This window comes from Chiloscyllium punctatum, chromosome 45, assembly GCF_047496795.1.
Source record: "Chiloscyllium punctatum isolate Juve2018m chromosome 45, sChiPun1.3, whole genome shotgun sequence".
NCBI lineage: Eukaryota > Metazoa > Chordata > Chondrichthyes > Orectolobiformes > Hemiscylliidae > Chiloscyllium > Chiloscyllium punctatum.
The window spans coordinates 13,237,305-13,257,212 of record NC_092783.1 but is presented as its reverse complement, the minus strand read 5'-3'; the positions used below and the strand labels follow the sequence as shown (position 1 = coordinate 13,257,212).

The following is a 19,908-nucleotide window of genomic DNA, read 5'->3' as shown; positions in this document are numbered from 1 at the left end:
CAATAAATTCCATTCCATTTGCCTTCCTAATAATGTGTACCTGCAAACTAATTTGTTATGATTTATACATCAGGACACCCAAATCTTTGTGCATCTCAAAGTCCTGCAAACTCTCTCCATTCAATTAATTACTATTTTTTATTCTTTTTACCAAAGTAAATACACTCACATTTTTGCACGGTATAGTCTATCTGCCAAATCTTTGCCTAGTCACTTATCTATAAACCTTTGCAGTCACATTTTATCTCCTCTTGACAACTTATTTTCAGACCTGTTTTAGTAAAATTGGTAAGTTTAAGTGCCATACATTCAGTCCCTGCATCCACCTCAGTGATATATAATGTAAACAATTTAGTTCCCATCCCAGATACATTTGGAACTCCAGTAGTTTGTAGCCTGTGAACTCAATAAGACTCCATTATTCTCCTTGCTACTTCCTATTTGTTAACCAAATCTGTGTCCAGGCTTGTATGTTATTCTCCATATGCTCTTATCCAGTGCCTTCAGTTATTTCTTGGAGTACTTTGAATTGGTTGAAGACTGGCATCTGTACGCTAGGTACAAGAGGAGGCTGATCACTCACTTTGTACTTCTGGCTGAAGATGCTTGAAAATGAGCAAAAAAGGGATTCAACATGGAACTCAAATTGAAGCAGAATGAATCTCTGAGTTCAAGTCTGAAGTTTGAGTACAGAACGCTGTTAAGTGCCTAATCAGAAGATAAAAAGAACATCTCCAGTAAATTGAACCAATTCAATAACCGATGAATGAAACAAATCTTAACATTGCTTGCATTCTGGTCACCTTACTGTGAAGGTATGTCAACAAGGTGAGAGAGCTGAAGGGATTAACTGTGAACATCTAAAATAGGTTAAAGAGTTCAGATTGTGTATATTGGAGGGAAGTAGTTGGATGGTGATATTGTGTAAAAGAACTTTAGGGCGGCATGGTGGCACAGTGGTTAGCACTGCTGCCTCACAGCGCCAGAGACCTGGGTTCAATTCCCGCCTCAGGCAACTGTGTGTGTGGAGTTTGCACATTCTCCCAGTGTCTGCGTGGGTTTCCTCCGGGTGCTCCGGTTTCCTCCCACAGTCCAAAGATGTGCAGGTCAGGTGAATTGGCCATGCTAAATTGTCCGTAGTGTTAGGTAAGGGGTAAATGTAGGGGTATGGGTGGGTTGCGCTTCGGCAGGGCGGTATGGACTTGTTGGGCCAAAGGGCCTGTTTCCACGCTGTAAGTAATCTAATCTAATCTAAACTTGCTGCATGCAGATTAAGTTAGCATAATGGTATGGAGAGTATTTTTACCCTAAGAATTTAGCAGCGAATCATTGGCTTTCAGAATATTACAAGATGCAGAATGTTGCTTTTAAAGTTAAGTTTATTCTCTAAGTGTGGGCTGGGGTGTTGTGGAAGAGTATGGAAAGGTTAAGACTAAGTGGTTCGTTTAGCACCAGAGACTGATGATATCACGTGACGTTGTGGGAAGAACAGCTTACAGTCTCTTAGGACTAAGACTTGACATCCAGGTCCTCCTCATACAAATAGGTGTATTGCTATCACATCAATGTAACCTTTCACCAGTTACTAACGTGTAATAAATCGCTACTTATTCAGTACAAGAGCTTCTCAAGTTAGACCACTTTGTGGTCTTCCTCTGTCACACCACACCAAACCAAGCTTCTTGTGTATAGATCCCTATACTCAAGAATGGTGGCAGAAAACTTGCCCCAGGTGAGGTGCAGGCCATTTTTAGCTGCATGTATAACACACTAAGCAGCATATTGATTTCATTTAGCTGCTTTGTATAACTTGTTGGCAGCAGTGGAAGTCTGAAACTTCCAATATTTTTAAACTATGCTTTAAGTTTTCTGCTCATGCAATCAGTAGCAGGAAAGAAATTAATATTTGAGAACAATTATGGAAGAAATCCACGTGGCAAGACTTAATATAGAAAAAAAACTACAGTGATAAAAGCATTTTTGGCCTGGTAAATAATGCAATGCAGCAGCTAAGTTAGGGACTCCCTGGAGAATAACAATTAGTTACTCCAAAGCATGTACAAACTGCTTCAGGTGACTTGGTGTTCACCTGGGGAGTGAATGCACATAGTTGGCTTTGAAAGTGAAGTTAAAATCCCTGCAGGGTGAGTGATTTTTTTAAAAGATGATAAAATGTTACAGTTTGGGAAAACTAAAAACAAGAAATATTTAGAGCTGAGATTGAGCACCACCAGCATGGTGGAAGGGCATCATAACAGCAAGAAAAATAAGGGCACAAAGGCAATTTCAACTGAGGTTGTAAACACAGGGATTGTTACAAAGCCAGAATTAAAGTGACAAAGTGATAGATTAAGACCTTAAGCAGTCCTAGTCTAACAAAAGAAAAAGATTGGGAGATTTTATTGAAGGCACACAAAAGGTAAGAGCTCCTTCATTAAAACCACAACAGAGACAGGGAGCATTTATTTAAACCATGAGGAATAAACCAGGGAGAGGCGGGTGGAGAAATTCTCTTAAAGCATGGATGATCTTTGAGGCTGCAGGAATCATTCAGAAAATCCATTAAAGAAGTGGGATACATCTGTTCAAACCACTAGTAGTAGGGGTCATTTAATAAAAGTAGGCATTGTTTATTAAAGCCAGCACTGTTTATCAATGGAACAGTCAATGGGAATCATTTAAAGAACTGCAGAAAAACTAGGAATCATCTATTTTGAATGTAAGTTTGCTCACTGAGCTGGAATGTTTGTTTTCAGACGTTTTGTCACCATACTAGGTAATATTATCAGTGAGCCTCTGGTGAAGCACTGGTGTTATGTCCCACCTTTTCTATTTATGCGTTTAGGTTTCCTTGTGTTGATGTCATTCCCTGTGTTGATATCATTTCACTGTGTTCAAACCAGCATCTGCAGGAAAATAGCACATCTGGACCAAATACTGAACTACAGAAGCATTCATCCCAACACCCACAAATGAAGCTTCATTAGAACATTATTTCAATACATACATGCAGCATAGAGGAACAGAGCAGAGAAAAAGCACCTATACAGCGTATTCAAAAAGAACAAGTACGCAATGAACACAATCCACCAACTTCTTAGCAACAAACCCAAAAAAGCTGACAAAATGTACCCAGAAACCCTAGCCACTTTCCCCGACAAAGACATCTCAGAAATGACTGCCAGACTACTCCGTCCCCTTGGCATCTTGGTAGCCCAGAAACCCACCAACACACTAAAACAGCAGCTAATGAGCATGGAAGACCCAATACGGACAACAAGCAAAATTAATGTCATTTACAAAATACCTTGCAAGAACTATAACAAACACTACATTGGACAAACAGGCAGAAAACTAGCCACCAGGATACATGAACATCAACTAGCCACAAAAAGAGAAGACCCACTCTCACTAGTATCCTTGCATACAGATGAGGAAGGAACTACTTTGACTGGGACAACACATCCATCCTAGGAGAAGTCAAACAGAGACACTGACAAGAATTTATGGAAGCATAGCATTCCAACCGGAACTGTATCAACAAACACATTGACTTGGACCCCATCTACTACCCTTTGAGATAAAGAATAGGAAATGACACCAACACAGGAAATGGCATCACCGACCCAAGGTAACCCAAACACACAAATAGAAAGCGGGACATAACACCAGCGCTTCACCGGAGGCTCACTGATGATGTTACCTAGTATGGTGACGAAAGGTCTGAAAATGAACCTTCCAGCTCAGCAAGCAAACTTACTTCCAGAACCTCAACTTGAGCTACAACGCTTCTCAAAACTCACTAACATCTATTTTAGCCACAAAAGGGACGTATTCTCCATTTTAGATGCAAGAAGGTGGGAATCCTCCATTTGAAGTACAAACCTTGGGAAAACCCTTTAGCGTAGTAGCACAGAATTGCAGCACTGCTTTTAGCACAAAGTAAAAGCATTTTGAGCAAGTAAGATGAGCAATAACAATATCAGGCGAAGAGTGGTCCATTAGTCTACTCTCAATCATTAGTAAAATTGTACAAGGTGTCATCAACACTGCTGCCTCCTTGAACTACTGCAGTCCATATGCTGTAGGTTGACCCACAATGCCCTTAGGGAGGGAGTTCCACAAATTTGGCCTAGTGACCGTGAAAGATTAGTGATTTATATCGAAGTGGCTTGGAGTTGAACGTGCAGCTGGTGGTGTTCCTATATATCTGCTGTCCTTGTTCTTCGAAATGGAAATGGCTGTGGGTTTGGCAGGTGCTGTCAAAGGATCTTTGGTGAATTCACTACTGAAGCATTGATGGTGAAGAGCATTTGTGGAGCAATGCCACTTTAGTAGTGCTGACAGTGACCAGCAATTACAAGTGAATGCTCTATCTGAAAGACTTTAAGAAAATATGCTGAAGTGGGACACAGTGACAGGAAAGCAAGAAGTCACATAGCTACCCACAGGAGATAGAAAAGTCTATAATAGAAGAAAAAAGGTGAAGTATTCTTAGAAATGGATGATCCAGACCTGGCTTCCTGGCAATAGATATTTATGTCAGTGGTCATCTGACAAATTTCAAATGCTGGCAAAAGTATTGCTATATTATCAGATTGTGAGCCATGATTGCAAAAACACTGAATACATCTGACAAAAATGCACATAGCTCAAGAGGTATAGTGGCAATTTGATTTGATTTATTCTTGTCACATGTACCGAGATACAGTGAAACGAATTGTAACGTGTGCTAACCAGACAAGTAAAAGAACAGTTTGCAGAACATAATGTTACAGCTACAGAGAAGATGCAGAGAAAGATCAGTTCTAACATATGAGAGGTCCATTCATAAGTCTGATAACAGTGGGGAAGAAACTGTTCTTCAATTTGTTAGTATGTGTTTTCAAACCTTCTGCTCCATGGAAGATAGTATAACCGGGGTAGGAGGGTCTTTGATTATGTTGGTTACAATCCCAAGGTAATGGGAAGTGTAGATGGAGTCATTGGAAGGAAGGCAAGTTTTCGTGATTGATTGGGCAGCATTCACAATTCTTATTTTCATGCCATATCAAGCTGTAATGCATTCAGATAGGATACTTTCTATAGTGCATCTATAAAAATTAGTATGAGTCATTAAGGATATGACAAATTTCCTTAGTCTTCTGAGGAAGTAGAGGTGTTTGTGTGCTTCCTTAACTGTAATGTTGATGTGAATGGACATTTGTTGGTGATATTAATTCTTAGAAACTTGAAGCTCTCGATCACCTCCACCTCAGCACCATTGATACAGACAAAGTTAAAAATCACACAACACCAGGTTATAGTCCAACAGATTTTATTGGAAGCACTAGCTTTCAGAGCGCCGCTCCTTCATCAGGTGGTTGTAGTGGACACAATTGTAAGACACAGAAGTTATAGGCTATAAACACATCTCCACTATACATGTAAGCTCTGCAGCTGCTTCTTTTAAAACCATAGGGTGTAGGTCATTAGATCTAGGGGGTTCTGTTGCAAAGTTTTGCAGAGTACTCTAATTCATGTGTCAGGAATATTAGTTAAGAGTGCCATAGTACCCTTTAGATATTGCTTAATCAGAGAGCTTAAGGATTTCTCTGAGAGCCAGATATTTATTCTTCAGATGGCAGTTTGTTCACACCCTGATTTTCAAAAACCCACTTCTTATTTACTGTTGATTACCTATTAGTTTCTTTGCAATTGGATTGGTTCTAGGTGTTAAATATATCCGATTTAAATTTAATTTGGTTTTAGTATCTCAGGCCTGGTTTAAATTAATTGGCTAATAGTCAAGCCGGTTGCTTTAACATGAAAACAAGCCTAGGTTGCCAATCAAACAGGCAATGGATGCATATGTTTCAATTTCAGAACTAACTGTGTATCTACAACAGCTTGCAAATTTTTTTTTGTTTAATTCTCTAAGCTTTGAAAATCACATCACCTCTTAAAGGGACCACACAGACTTTCCCACATCATTTTTACAAAGTCTAACTTCCTGCTTTCCAATTCACAAATATCTATGCAACTTCACAACAATTCATTTCCCTTGACTTCTATTAGATATCCTCGCACTTTTTCTACTATGATCGTGATATTTTATCAGGTGTGCATGATATTGGTGAATTTGCAGAAAGAAACAGAGACTCAGTGTCCTGTATTATACACTAAAACAAATAAAAGCTAGCTATTAATATATTCTCAGAAAAATGCACTTGTAATTTCTACTAGTTTCAACAATGAAGTACAAACTAAACTGTGGGGCATTTGTAGAAGTTGCTGCAGTTGTCATGAAACTCTTATCTGTAAGCAATTATTTTCTTGTGTTCATGTCTTATCATGGATCCCATAAAGATGAATGGTTTGTGAGTCTCCCTTGACTTTGTTTATTTTTCTTTTGTATCATCTAAATTTTACAATAGGTGTACAGGACATCCTTGACTGATTGCTTTATGAAAAAAAGTGTACCGTCAAGCTCAGAATTTAATGGAGAAACTTCTGGTTACAGATTGATCCTAATTTATATTGAACTTTGACAGTTGCTTGCTCTGGTTGATCCGCATGAACATTGTGAGCATCAGTGTTATGCAATAACCAAAATTTAAAGGAAACTCTTAACACGTTAATTTTAGTGAAACCATTCTATAGTTGTCCTCCATATTTGAAATAAAGGAAGAATTCACATCTATCTTCTGCCTTTCATGTGTTTTGGAATTTGACAATTTTTATGGACTATAAGTTGCATGTGCATCTAGTTTTTGTTTGCATTTGTGCATGCAGCCATTTTTACCAGTAATTGTATGTTAATTATTTAATTTATGATGCTGCAAGAGGCAAAAATTCTTGGATACTCTCATTTCTACTAATGCAAGATATGCAGGGGTAGTTGCAAGAGGTTCTTGAAAGTAGCCTTGAGATTTTTCCTGTTGATATCAGAAATGGTCCTATATTTTTGAATTTGAGGCCATGATGACCTTCACTTTTTGGGGCATAGTAGATGGCCATATTTGAAGTTGAGACATGCACTTTCTGCCATGACTGCATAGTATAGAAAATTGATTGAGTTCCTGTTTATTCATCTTAACAATTGTAAATTTAAGAAATTTACACTATATGAGAAGGCCCGAACCAAAATCTTCCTCTCTTTCTATTTGCTACAAATCACAAAGCTAAGAATGTTTAAGTGGAAATCCAAGTACTTATTCAAATGTAATAAGGGTTCTGCCTCCACTATCCATTTAAGTTTCAGAACTCCATCACCTTAAGTTCCTTCCATTCCTATTATCAAGCAATTTAAATCCATGCCCCTAGTTATTAACCTCTAAGATAAAGGAGGTGAGTACCTCCTATTTATTCCATCAAAGTCTTTTATTAATTTTTCTATAGTATAATTTTGTCCATTTAACACCCAGCCTATCCCATATTTTGTCATACCAAAATTATTCATTTCTGGCAACATCTTGAGAAATCTCCTCTGTTACCCCTCCAGTGTGATTGTGGCCTCTACAATGCAATGACTATAATTGTATGCAGTATTCTATCTGTGGCCAACTGATGTTTCATATAGTTCGAGCTTTTCCTCCCTGCTCTGAGACACCTTAAGTCTTGTGTGAAAAGAAAAAGATAATTTTTAACCACCTTATCTACTTATCTTGTTAGATTTGGGTATCTGTTGACATGCATATCAAGGTCACTACTTTTCTCATAAGTATCTACATAGGATATTCTCTTGCCTTGTTTCCTTTCACAAATGAACTCAAATTTGTTATGTGAAACACTAATCATCTCATGCAAATAAAAGGAAAATATCTCAGATGCTGGAACTTTTAAATTGAAAACAAAAAATACAAGAGAAACTCAGCAAGCCTGGCAGCATCTGCGGAAGAAGAAACAGTTGAGTTTAAAGTCCACTATGATTTGTCTTCAGCAGTAAGTTAGTCAAGTTCACATATTTATAATTAGTCATCACTGATATTTAATAAATGTTCAGGATATTTAGTCTCAGCATCTGTATTCACATGCTGATTATTTTTCAAATTACATTCAAATCTAATGAAATAAAAAAATCGTTTATTGCGCTGGAAAGGAAATCGCTTAGTAAGGAAATTATGCAAATGATGCAGAATGCACATTTTAAATGTATTGCTGTAAAATATTTAAATTAGCTGCATGTTATGCAAATGAAAAATTTACTGAGCTGCCAATATCTGTCAACAACTGAGCCATATTTAAATATGACAGGCTGCTGGTAAATCAAAACCATTTTTCTCATATCCTCTTGCAACATTGAAACAAGCTGTTATATGCTGCTAGCTAATTGTCCCATGTGCATTATTCCCTCTCAACCTGCAAACTAAATTAATTTTTAGGCTGTTTCTGTGATTTCTTGGTTTTCAGATGTACTTGAGAAATTGTACTACTTTGTGAAATTTCCTGCATTTCTCTCAAACTGAAAAGAATTATATCAACATTATAACCTTACAAATCTTCTGTGCCACCTCCAAACATTTACAATCCATCTCCAGGTCACTTTGTGTAAAACAGGAACATAATCTGGGAAATTTATGATCTTTAAGACTGTTACTCCACTGACAAAAATCATGTAATTGATTTCAGTATGAAAATTGATGATACAGAGAATTAAATGTGGAACACAACTTCTGCATGAGGACTTTCCACTTCAGGAGTTAACCAATGTGTTTACTTAAGAATTCAGAATTGTTTAATCACCCTCCCACCTACATCCAAAATGTCTGTAGAAATTCAGATAATGATATTTACTTTGCTTAATTGCTTATAGCTTATAGATTTTGTAGACCTACAAAACAATATCAACTCCACTTCAAAATAATTTATAAGCTATGGAATATGGGAGAATATGAAAAATACTATAAAACTGTAAAGTTAAGCTTTGGATTCATTTTGACAGTACAGAAACTGAATTTGTTTGGTTTCATATTATTAAATATTCCACAAAGCTTTACTTCTGGCAAAATTACACTGCATCAGGCCCTCATAAATCAGCCTTTGTAAGGGTTAGATAGAGCTTCTATTAACATATATTGTAATTGCCTTGCAGAAAGCAGGCAGAACTTCATTAAGTAAAGCAATGACAATGAAATAATTCCAGTTTCTTATCTCTAAAGCTGTTGTGCCTATATAATAAAGGTATTCAGAATTGTTCTGTCATGATAATGCTGAAGATGTAATCGTAATCAGGCATTCTTTTTTTATTTCCTGTGAATCTGCAGCAAAATTTTGGATGTTTCATTGTTTTTTCTTGTTTTTGGTATACTTCACTTTGTGGTAATGGGTTTGGCAGTATCAATTTTCTGGTGTAATTTGAAATGCCAGCATGCATATTCTAGTAGGAAATCCTCTGTGATTTGTTAGTTGTTGGAGGGTCAAAAAAGGAAAGCTCAGTGGATGAATTTGTAACAGTGGTATTTTTGCTTCCTTTGTTATTTGCATTGAACTTATGGTTATTGACTAGGCACACACACATCTGGATTTAACGAAGAATAAATGTTTCTTTAAACAGGTACCTTAGGGATTCTGCAACTTGCTGCAGTTCAGCTTACAATTAAACCTCCACTTCACCTATAGCCCTTTCAGTCATTGAAGCTGAGCTTTGTTACAGACCTATGGTTATGGATTTTAACAGGGTGCCACAGATGAGTGTCACCGAAATCAACAATGCAGTTGTGTAGATATCTCTCATGAATTGCCCATAGACAAACAGCAGCAATATGAGAAGGTGGATGTTGGAATTAAAGTCCAAAATGTCATGGACAGCATGTGTCCATACCATTGTTAAAAATATGTTCTTCTTTTCCATTGACAGCTATATTCAAGAACAAACAATAATGTTTGTCAATTTCAAGTTCAATGGCAGGAATCACAATACTTTTATCTGAAGCCAAACTATGCTATTACTTGTATTAGACAGATTAGTTGCTAAACAACCAGGATTATCCTGTGGAGATGTGACTTATGGCACTCATACAGTTACGGAATACAAATACAGAGAGGTTATAGAACACATTGTAGGCAGTGGACTACTAAAGATGATTGATAGTTCCAATACAGTACAACAAATCTCTTGCAACTCATTGTCATCTATATCTGCTATAAGACTGAACCTGCAGTGGTACCAAGTTAGAGCAATTTAGACCAACACCTGAAGAAGTCAGCAAAAGATTTGAAGAGGTTTTTAGGAATTAGATGTGTTGAAATAAATAGTCATATTGGTCTCCAATCCATTCCTTCAAGTAGACATTGGTAAGTTAGCTCTCAAATTCCATCAGGTGTTTGCTTTAGGAACTAATGGAGTCACAGAGATGTACAGCACGGAAACAGACCCTTCAGTCCAACTTGTCCATGCCGACCAGATATCCCAACCTGCCAGCACCTGGCCCATTTCCCACCAAACCTTTCCTATTCATATACCCATCCAGATGCCTTTTAAATGTTGAAATTGTACCAGCCTCCACCATTTCCTCTGGCAGCTTATTCCATACACATACCGCCCTCTACGAGAAAAAGTTGCTTCTTAGGTCTCTTTTATATCTTGCCCCTTGCACCCTAAACCTATGCCCTCTAGTTCTGGACTCCCAACCCCAGGGAAAAGACTTTGTCTATTTATCCTATCCATGCCCTCATGATTTAATAAACCTCTATAAGGTCACCTCTCAGCCTCCAATACTCCAGAAAAATAGCATTAGCCTATTCAACCTCTCCCTTCCTCAAATCCTCCAACCCTGGCAACAGCCTTGTAAATTTTTTCTGAACCCTTGATTGCTATGCAAAATGATAGCTAAATGATAGAGGGACAGCGATTTTTGGGGACCCATGAAGAGAATAAAATACCCATCCATGTCTACCTGTGCTTTTTAAATGAAAACTTACTTGGATTTCACATTGGAGAGAGAGAGCATTCTCCGAAAAGAAGATAATAAAGTCCAAATCCCGCACCCACTTCACCGATACCAATTTCATGGACTGTATATGATTAATAGGCTTGAAGTACAAGTCAGACTCAAAGACACTGGCAAATAATATACAGTAACACGTATCAAACTTGATTGTATAGATGACAGAATTAATTTATGATTGGGTTTAGTTTTTTTCCTTGGTATATAAATCTACTTATTCCATCTTTTCTTTGGGCTAAATCTTGGGTTACATTTAAATTCAAAATGTGATCTTGTGCCGAAAAGGATTAGAGACCACTGATTTAGAAGATACAGAAGCAGCACATGCCACTGTTAAGATTGTCAAACAGCAGAAATCCTTTAAAATCACTAAATTGTAGACTGTATAAACATCCTGAAATATTGGATTTTTACCTTGAGTTTTGCAATAATTTTAATTAGCTAATTAATTACTTCAGTTATGTCAGTTGAGCACTGGCTTTGTTGTACATTACATCAAAACCCCTCAACTGAATTACAGGTATCTTGTACAATATTCTGTCTATTCTTTCTTTGGTGCTTATTGAAATGAGTAAAAATCTATTTGACACAACCACCAGGTTAAGACTGATGGTTTTGGTGCACATCGCTAACCATGTGGAAAGCAACTAAAATGCTAAAGACATAAATTTGAAAGGTCACACTGATGAAGACGCACATATAAACTTTGGTTGTATTGCAGGTTAAGTTACAGTCTTCATACAATTATTTAATGCTGTCAAGTAAAACGGAGTCAAGCCTAGGAAGTAGATTCTTGTCTATTTAGAAATTGTCCTATAATTTGGCCCAAAGATTCTAAAATAATACACCTTTTATGTAATTAGAAATCCTTCTATATTATCCCTCAAAAGTTGTCATTATTATTTTATTTGGCTCAAAGCATTTTAAGTAGTAACATCGTTTCAGAATCTCTTATAGAAGATAATTAATGGGCTGGTTAAAAATCAAATCTCAGACGTATTTAAACACAATAATCTTTGTTTGTTTTTTGTGGATTTTCTTTAACATACAAGCTAAATTTCCAAACTGAACATTTTTTAATGGTGTGAAGGTACAATTTCTAATTTCCACGGTGTGAGACAATAACATCATCTGAATTTATTAATTTGCATACATGTTTGCCTAACAGGCCAAATTGATTTATTATCTCAATATAATTAGCATTGTTTTTCCTTTTTCAACAAAATTAGCTTCTTCCGTCTTTGTGTTTGCAGTCTTGGAAGTGTGCATATCTTCTGACATATTTATCATTGTACTGCAGCATCAATCCTTTATTATTAATTAGATATCCTATAGTAAATATTTTTTGCAGAAACAACCAGTGTTTGCGTTAACAGCTAATAATTGTGTATTTCTAAATTACTTTTTTAGTAGTGATATGTTTGAGCTTTGTGTAAAATACATATGCTGAGCCAAAGAATGACGGAAGAGAGTTAGACAAAAAGTCATGCTTCTGATTGGGGGAGGGAGATGGAGATTTGGAGAATTTTGGCTGGAAATTCCAGAGAATGGGATCTAACTAGCTGAAGGCATGAGTGCTGATGTTGTCGTGAAGAGTGAGATAAGACTATGGAAGAATTTCAACTCAAAGATGAGCATGTTAAGTTTAAATTGTCAGAGAACTGTGCACCAATGTGATCAGCACAGTGATTCAGTGGGACCTGGCAGGGGGTAGTGTATGGGGAACAATGTTTGAGACAAACTTGAGGCTTTTGGAAGGTGTCAGACAATAAGGTATTAGTTAACCGAATCTTGACTTGTTTTTAATTTCTGAACATATGGAGGTTGTAGGAATAACTAGAATGTATTACCAAATTCTAATTTCTTTTGAGAGCCTGTCTGGACCTGACCTAATCATATTTTCTGTTCTTCTTTCCCCTTTTTTGTTGTGACTCCTACTAAATAACAACTGTTCTAATCTAGTAACATCCCATAAACACACCCTTGGCATAGGCAAATTCAGTAAAATGAGATTATCTCACATGCGGTGTTTCTCCAGTCCCAGAGGAAAGGACACCAAGAGAAAATTCTGGCAGAGAGAAAGAAAGATGTACAAGGTTCCACATGGTTAGTGATGTGCACCAAAACCATCAGTCTTAGACCAGTGGTTGTGTCAAACAGATCTTCACTCATTTCAATAACCACCAAAAAAAGAATAACAGAATATTGTACGCGAGAGAGAGAACTTCAAAGCCCCAGTAACTGAAAACCAAACTAAATCCCTGGTTCTGTGGGAGTCTGACTCCACTTGTTCATGCTGCTTCTATTGTTTTAATTTTTATATGAAAAAAAACCAGGGCCCCTCAAACTGTTTTACTTTATTGGCTTGGAAGAGATGATTCACCACCTTTTGTCTGAACACCTCTCTTCAAAAAAAAACCCAGCATGCAATACACCTCTCAAAGCCATTGTATCACCACAGCTGAATACAAAAGGCATCATTGGAAAGGCAAATCAGAGCAGAACTTATGCACTTAATGGTAAGTTTCTGGGGAGTGTTGCTGAACAAAGAGGCCTTTGAGTGCAAGTTCATAGTTCCTTGAAAGTGGAGTCTCAAGTAAATAGGATAGGGAAGAAAGTGTTTAGTATGCTTTCCTTTATTGGTCAAAGCATTGAGTACAGGAGTTGGGAGGTCATGTTTCAGCTGTATAGGACATTGATTAGGCCACTTTTGGAATATTGTGCGCAATTCTCGTCTCCTTCCTATAGGAAGGATGATGTGAAACTTGAAACAGTTAATAAAAGATTTACGAGGATGTTGCCAGGGTTGAGCTGTACGGACAAGCTGAATCGGCTGGAGCTGTTTTCCCTAGAACGTTGGAGGCTGAGGGGTAACCATATAAAGCATGGATAGGGTAAATAGACATGGCCTTTCCCCTGGGTTGGGTGAGTCCAGAAGTAGAGGGCATAGGTTTAGGTGAGAGGGGAAAGATTTAAAAGGGCCCTAAGGGGCAACTTTTTCTCACAAATGTTAGTGTGTATATGGATTGAACTGCCAGAGGAAGTGATGGAGTCTGGTATGGCTACAACATTTTAAAAGGCATCTGGATGGGTATATGAATAGGAAGGCTTTAGGGGGATATGGGTCAAGTATTGGCAAATGGGACTAGATTAATTTGGGATATCTGGTCTGCATGGACGAGTTGGACCAAATGGTCTGTTTCCGTGCTGTACATCTCTATGACTCTATCTGATTTGCCACTCACCTTTGAGCAAATAATATGCTTTTTCCTTAAGTTTTATCTTTGCTTAACTTTTTATTTAACCAAGGAAAAATTAGATCCTCCACTTGGAATTTTTCTTTATGATAGGAATGTACTTAGTGTGTGCAGATTGAAATGCCCTCTAATGTCTGATGTTGCTTCTTGAAGTTGGCCTATTGAGTTCACTCTGCTATTCGATAATGGCTGATATGTTTCTCAACCCCATTGTCCTGCCTTCTCCCCATAACCATCGATCCCCTTACTAATCAAGAACCTACCTTTCCCTGTCTTAAGTATACCCAATGACTTGGTCTCCACAACTTCTGCAGTAATATGTTCCACAGACTTCCACCCTGAGGCTGTGCCCTCAGGTCCAAGTCTCTGTCAGTGGAAACTGCAGTCTGCTTCATGTCCACTCTATCCAGGCCTCTCAGGATCCTGTAAGTTTTAATCAAATCCTCCCCTAATTCTTCCAAACTCCATTGAGTACAGATCTAAGGGGCAAGAACAATAGACAAGCAGGAATATCATCAGCTGCAATTTCCCCTCCAAGCCACAAACCATCCCAACTTGGAAATATATCACCGTTCATTCACTATCGAGGTATCAAAATCCCAAACATTTCCTTCCTAATAGTATTGCACAAGATTGCAGTGGTTTAAGGAGACCATTCACCACAACTCCTCCAGGCAATTTGGGATGGTCAATAGAAGCTGCCACAGCCAGTGATGCCCACATTCTGCGATCAAATAGTGAGAAAAAGAAAGGTCCTCTCCAGTTCAAACTGAGCTCGAGGGCCTGGTATTTCCCAAGTTAGAAGCATTGAACACTTTGTGTTACAAAACAAATTATTCTCCCAGAACAAAACCCTGAAGTAGTTTTTAATAGTAACTTCTGCATTTCTTCTGGAATAACTGATGAGCTTTAACTGAATTCTTTAGAGTATATGGAAATTCCAGAAGTTTTCAGCCTCACAATGCATCTCAAATTCTTTAGGCCATGACACTCAGTCTTTTCCAGTGCAAACAATGCTGCATACCAGCAGTTTGAAAGGAAGCATAGAATAGCATGGCTCTCCACTGCTGATCAGAACTGAGGCCTTCAGTTTTTTTAATTTTGTCTGTTTCCCTAGGGGGCTAACATAATGGAAGAACAGGACTTGCGAGAACTTGGAATTCATGAAGCAACACATCGGCGCAAGATTCTTCAAGCTGCACGTTCACTACCGAAGGTAAAACTTCAGATTAACATTTTGTATGCTCTCTTCTTCTTGGCCTGTCCAGTATACTCTCTTTGGATGCGCATAAGAAAAAACTTTTTAATATCCTTACTTTTGTGCAAGAAAGCATATTATGCATTGTTGGGTGTCTGAGAATCCCCTGGATTTGTTGTGCTGGAGTAAGATAGTTATTGAGCATATCCCTTTGGATTTTCTTACAAGTATGGTGCACCATAAATCTAAGATGTGTGGACCTTTTTGGACTACCTGGACACAGATTTGTCTGCCACATTAATAAAGACTTTTATATAGCCATAATGATTATGTCTTATGAATCAAATATCCAGGGAGGAAGAATTACGAACATATTCTTATATTTAAATTATCGCTCTTGATGGTTGAGAGCTAGTGTTTTGTTTTGCTGAGCCATGTTATCATTAGTTAGGTGTTAAGTGTTAGTTGTTATTATTTATTTGTGTATTTAGTTTTCTCTATATAGGTATTTGTACATAAGTGAGGTTTAGTTTTTTTTCTTTTTTGCTCTTTGCCTGTACTGCTTTGAATTGTATGGTTTTGTACTGTTTGTAATATTAAAAATCTCTTTTTCAATAAAAATATATATGATAAAAAACATGTATGCTAGCTAGCCAATATGAAATAAGAATTCCATAATTTACAATGAATAACAAATTATTAACATGTTGGATGTGATTATTATTGAATGGATTGGTTTATTCCAGACAGTCCCAATAAATAATATAGAAATGCACATCAGGTGACCATGTGTGGAAGAATATTGATGATATTCCACTTTATTAACCAAATAAAATTGGATTCTCCTGATTAAGCTAATTAGAAAAGATTGTGACTTGGAAGTATTTTTAAAAGAAAAGGAAACAGTTTTTAAGAAAAACATTTCATGGAAAGAACAAAAAAAGATCATTGAGGACCCATTTAAGATTAGAGATTACACAAGTGTATGAGTGAATAAGGTAAATTGCATACTTCTACATTGAAGTTTCATTTATTCATAACAATTGTGCAGTGATGCCAAATGCAGACTAGCCATAAAACTAGCTAATCAGTTGGTGGTGTCCAATCAGTTTAAAAGCAATTCTCATTTATCAGAAATTGAGTGTTTAGGAAGAACTAGTAGCACTTGTGTTGTAATGAATTGAAGACCTTACTGCCCAACTCAGTCTCTTGTGAAAATGACCAGAATCTTATGAATGTAGGAGCAGCGATAATTTTGATCACTCAGTGGAGTATTTTGCAATGACTGAAATCAGTGCTTATACTAACAAATCAATCTTAATGATAAAAATTCAGAAAATAAAAACTGTTTCTCAACATCTTTGTTTACAGTATCTAATAACAAATAATATTATGGCTGTAGTTTGAAATAAGACTTGCATGTTAGAATTTTCAGCAGAGGATTACACTTTGAAATTTACTGCTACTGCAAATATCATAATAGATTTGATCTTCTTTTGTTATCTTTTATTTACACGACTAAAGCTAGCCCACTGTTTAAAGTGAGATTAATTATTAGATTTTGTGAAACACTTAATGTTTGGAACAAAAGATATTTAAAACTTAAAGCTTCTTAAACTCTGCTCCCTTAAATTCATTCATTTCGTTAGTGTAAAATTATAAATTCCCTAAATGATATATCCACATGTATTTCTTAACTCAAAGCTTATGAAATGTAAGCTTACTTGAGATTGGGTGCAAGATGCAGTCACAGTTATCATGTGTACTACATGCAAACCCCCTCAGATTCAAATATATTGAGCTGGATTTTGAGGCAGACAGTTCACAAGCTAGTGAAGGACACCTGTCTGTTTTGTTGAAGCAGTCCAATGGAATCAGTGCCCTTTAGGCACTGTAAATGGCCACCAATAGGTCACCGGTGGCAGGCGTCATCCCAGCTAGTCAAAGTTTGGTAGGTAGTTTTCATGATGACCGCACTGCCAGACATTGCACCCACCTAAAGACCCAGACAGCTGTTGGATCTAAGAGTGAAGGCAGGAAAGGGGGAAGAGAGAGGGAGTAGGAGGTTGGCTTTCAGCAGTCCAAACTACCTCATCCTGGATCTCCGATCAGGCAAAGATAACAAGAGCCACTCCAAGAAGCCTTGGAAAACTGATATTTGTTCGGGTGACTTTCAGAAAACGCAGGCTAAATTTACAAGGCCCTTCTAAAATGCAGAATGGCCGTGGATGATGCTCATTAATGAGAACCAGAAGTTCTGGTCTGCCCCTTCCAGACTCTGGCTTAATCACGGGTGATTTAAACACTGCCAGGAGACTGCTGTGGGGCCTATCTCATGATTAAGACCATTCAGCATCCTTGGTTCCTGCCTTAATGAGCCACATTGATACCAGTCTACAATGCGGCTTAAAGTAATGTTAGTTCATATTGAAAAAGTATTAGTCGGAGATTGTGGCATTCTGTGGTGCTGTTTCTGTTGTTAAAACCCTTTGCAAAGCAGCTAAATGATAGCTAGCAAGTCTGCAAATGCTGAACTTCTATTCTGCAGGATGTTGGAATTAAATGTGTAAACAGCACAGGTATTATAAGACATAGTTTTGTTTTAAAGAAAATAACGTGCCAACTTCATCAATTTATTTGAGGAGGGAATAAGCTAATGAATGTGGGTAACAGAAACCTGACTAGTGTGGCCATATAAACACTGGCTTTCAGAACAGGCCAGCAGCGAAAATCTGTAGTATATAACTTCCCACTGTCTCTCAAAGACACTTTGTTATCTATAATAGACAAGTCAGGGATGTAATAGAATGGTGTGCACTAGCCTAGATGGGTGCAACTCCAACAACACTCAAGCTTGGCACCATCCAGGACTCAACAGCCTGTTTGATTGCTACCCCATCCACCACCTTCAACACTTAGTTCCTCAAATGCCAATGCAATTGGCAGCAGTGTGTAACATCTACAAGAATGTACCACAGCAACTCACCAAGGAATCTTTGGCAGCACCTTTCAAACCAGTAACCTCTATCAGGTAGCAGAGTGAGGATAACAGGTGCACATGAATATCACCACCCTAAAAACTTATCTGGAAGTCAGAAATTACCATCCTGACTTAGAATTATATTGCTTTTTTTTCACTGGCATTGAATCCGAGTCCTAGAACTCTCTAACAGCACTATGAGTGTACTTGCGCAACATGGACTGCAGTTCAGAAAAGTTGATTACCACCATCTTCTTGAGGGACATTGAGGATAGGCAATAAAATATGGCCTTGCCAGCCATGCCCACATCCTGTCATAGAATAAACTTGAAACATCTAGTAAATGTAAACTCTGCTACACAGCTTCATGTATATTTTCAAAAACTTAAAATGAAATGCTTAAGTAATTTTCTGATCAGACTGGGAAGAATCTTAGCAGAATTGGAATGAGATAAATGGAAATTTTTTTCACTGGGAAAATGTAACCATTGGTATACTGCAATTAGCTGTTCAAGAGTTCTGGCTATTCACAGCAATTGTCGATAATTTAAACCGTTGACTGCAGAAGTTTTTTTTTGTTGCCCACAGTTCCATAGGTAAATGAATTGTCTTAGACATGTAAGATTACTTATGTAATAACCTGAGATGCAGAAAATGTTCTTTGATATGGACAAACATAAGGTAATACAAGTCAAAATATATTCAGCCAAACATATCTGGGAATGACCTGTAGTCTGACTCTAAGCACTTGGCCAATATATCTTCATCTAATGCCTCTGAAATGTTTTCCCACTGTGACCCCATCTTGAAATTTGGAAACTGTTGTAATCTCTTCGTGATAACTGGAAGTTGGGAGGGGAAGTTGCTGCTAGTGGGACTTGACCAGTGAGCTTGGGATTTGGGGAGGCGATGGATATAGATCTCTGTGGCAACCATTGCTGCCGTGGAACTCATGACTGCCATTTGGAGTCTTGACTCCCACTTTGGGACTCCCACTTTGAGCCCTTCCTGAAGAAGGGCTCGTGCCCGAAACGTCGATTCTCCTGCTCCTTGGATGCTGCCTGACCTGCTGCACTTTTCCAGCAACACATTTTCAGCTCTGATCTACAGCATCTGCAGTCCTCACTTTCTCCCACTTTGGGAAGCCCTGACTTAATCACTAATATGAGTATTGAGATTTGGAGAACTTTTGCTAAGTGTTAGGAACAGTTTACTTCATTTGAGGTCCTTATCTGTCCAAAATAATTTTAAAAATCCCCAATAAAGCTGAAGAAGTGTACTATTGAACCATGAATGCAGAACTGGTCACAAGTCCAAAGTTCACATTCCTCAAGCTAGGTTAGGGGTTATATTGGCCACCAACCATCAGAATGTAATGGATCTTTTAATAGACCCAATAAAAGTTGCTTCATTTGGAACAAGATGGTATCTTTCAAAGAAGTAGGATCAGTATTGGATGGTCAAGTAGCTTTAAGGTTGAAAAGCTTTTATTAAAATTCTAGAACTACTGAGCAGGATAGCCAGTACCTATGGAGGGAGAAATAG

The 19,908-nt window shown here is 37.7% G+C and overlaps 1 protein-coding gene across 15 annotated transcripts in view; it reads left to right on the top strand.

The window, feature by feature from the left end:
- The window catches only part of LOC140467167 (ankyrin repeat and SAM domain-containing protein 1A-like), a 346,018-nt gene that overhangs the window by 264,623 nt on the left and 61,487 nt on the right, over positions 1-19,908 (top strand). For all 15 annotated transcript variants that reach the window (XR_011955354.1, XM_072563318.1, XM_072563316.1 and 12 more), the window contains one exon: positions 15,303-15,401. Coding sequence is in view for 14 of the 15 variants with exons in the window: in XM_072563318.1 (XP_072419419.1) it covers positions 15,303-15,401 (99 nt within the window). In the remaining variant the exon portion in view is untranslated. The remainder of the gene's footprint in view (positions 1-15,302; positions 15,402-19,908) is intronic.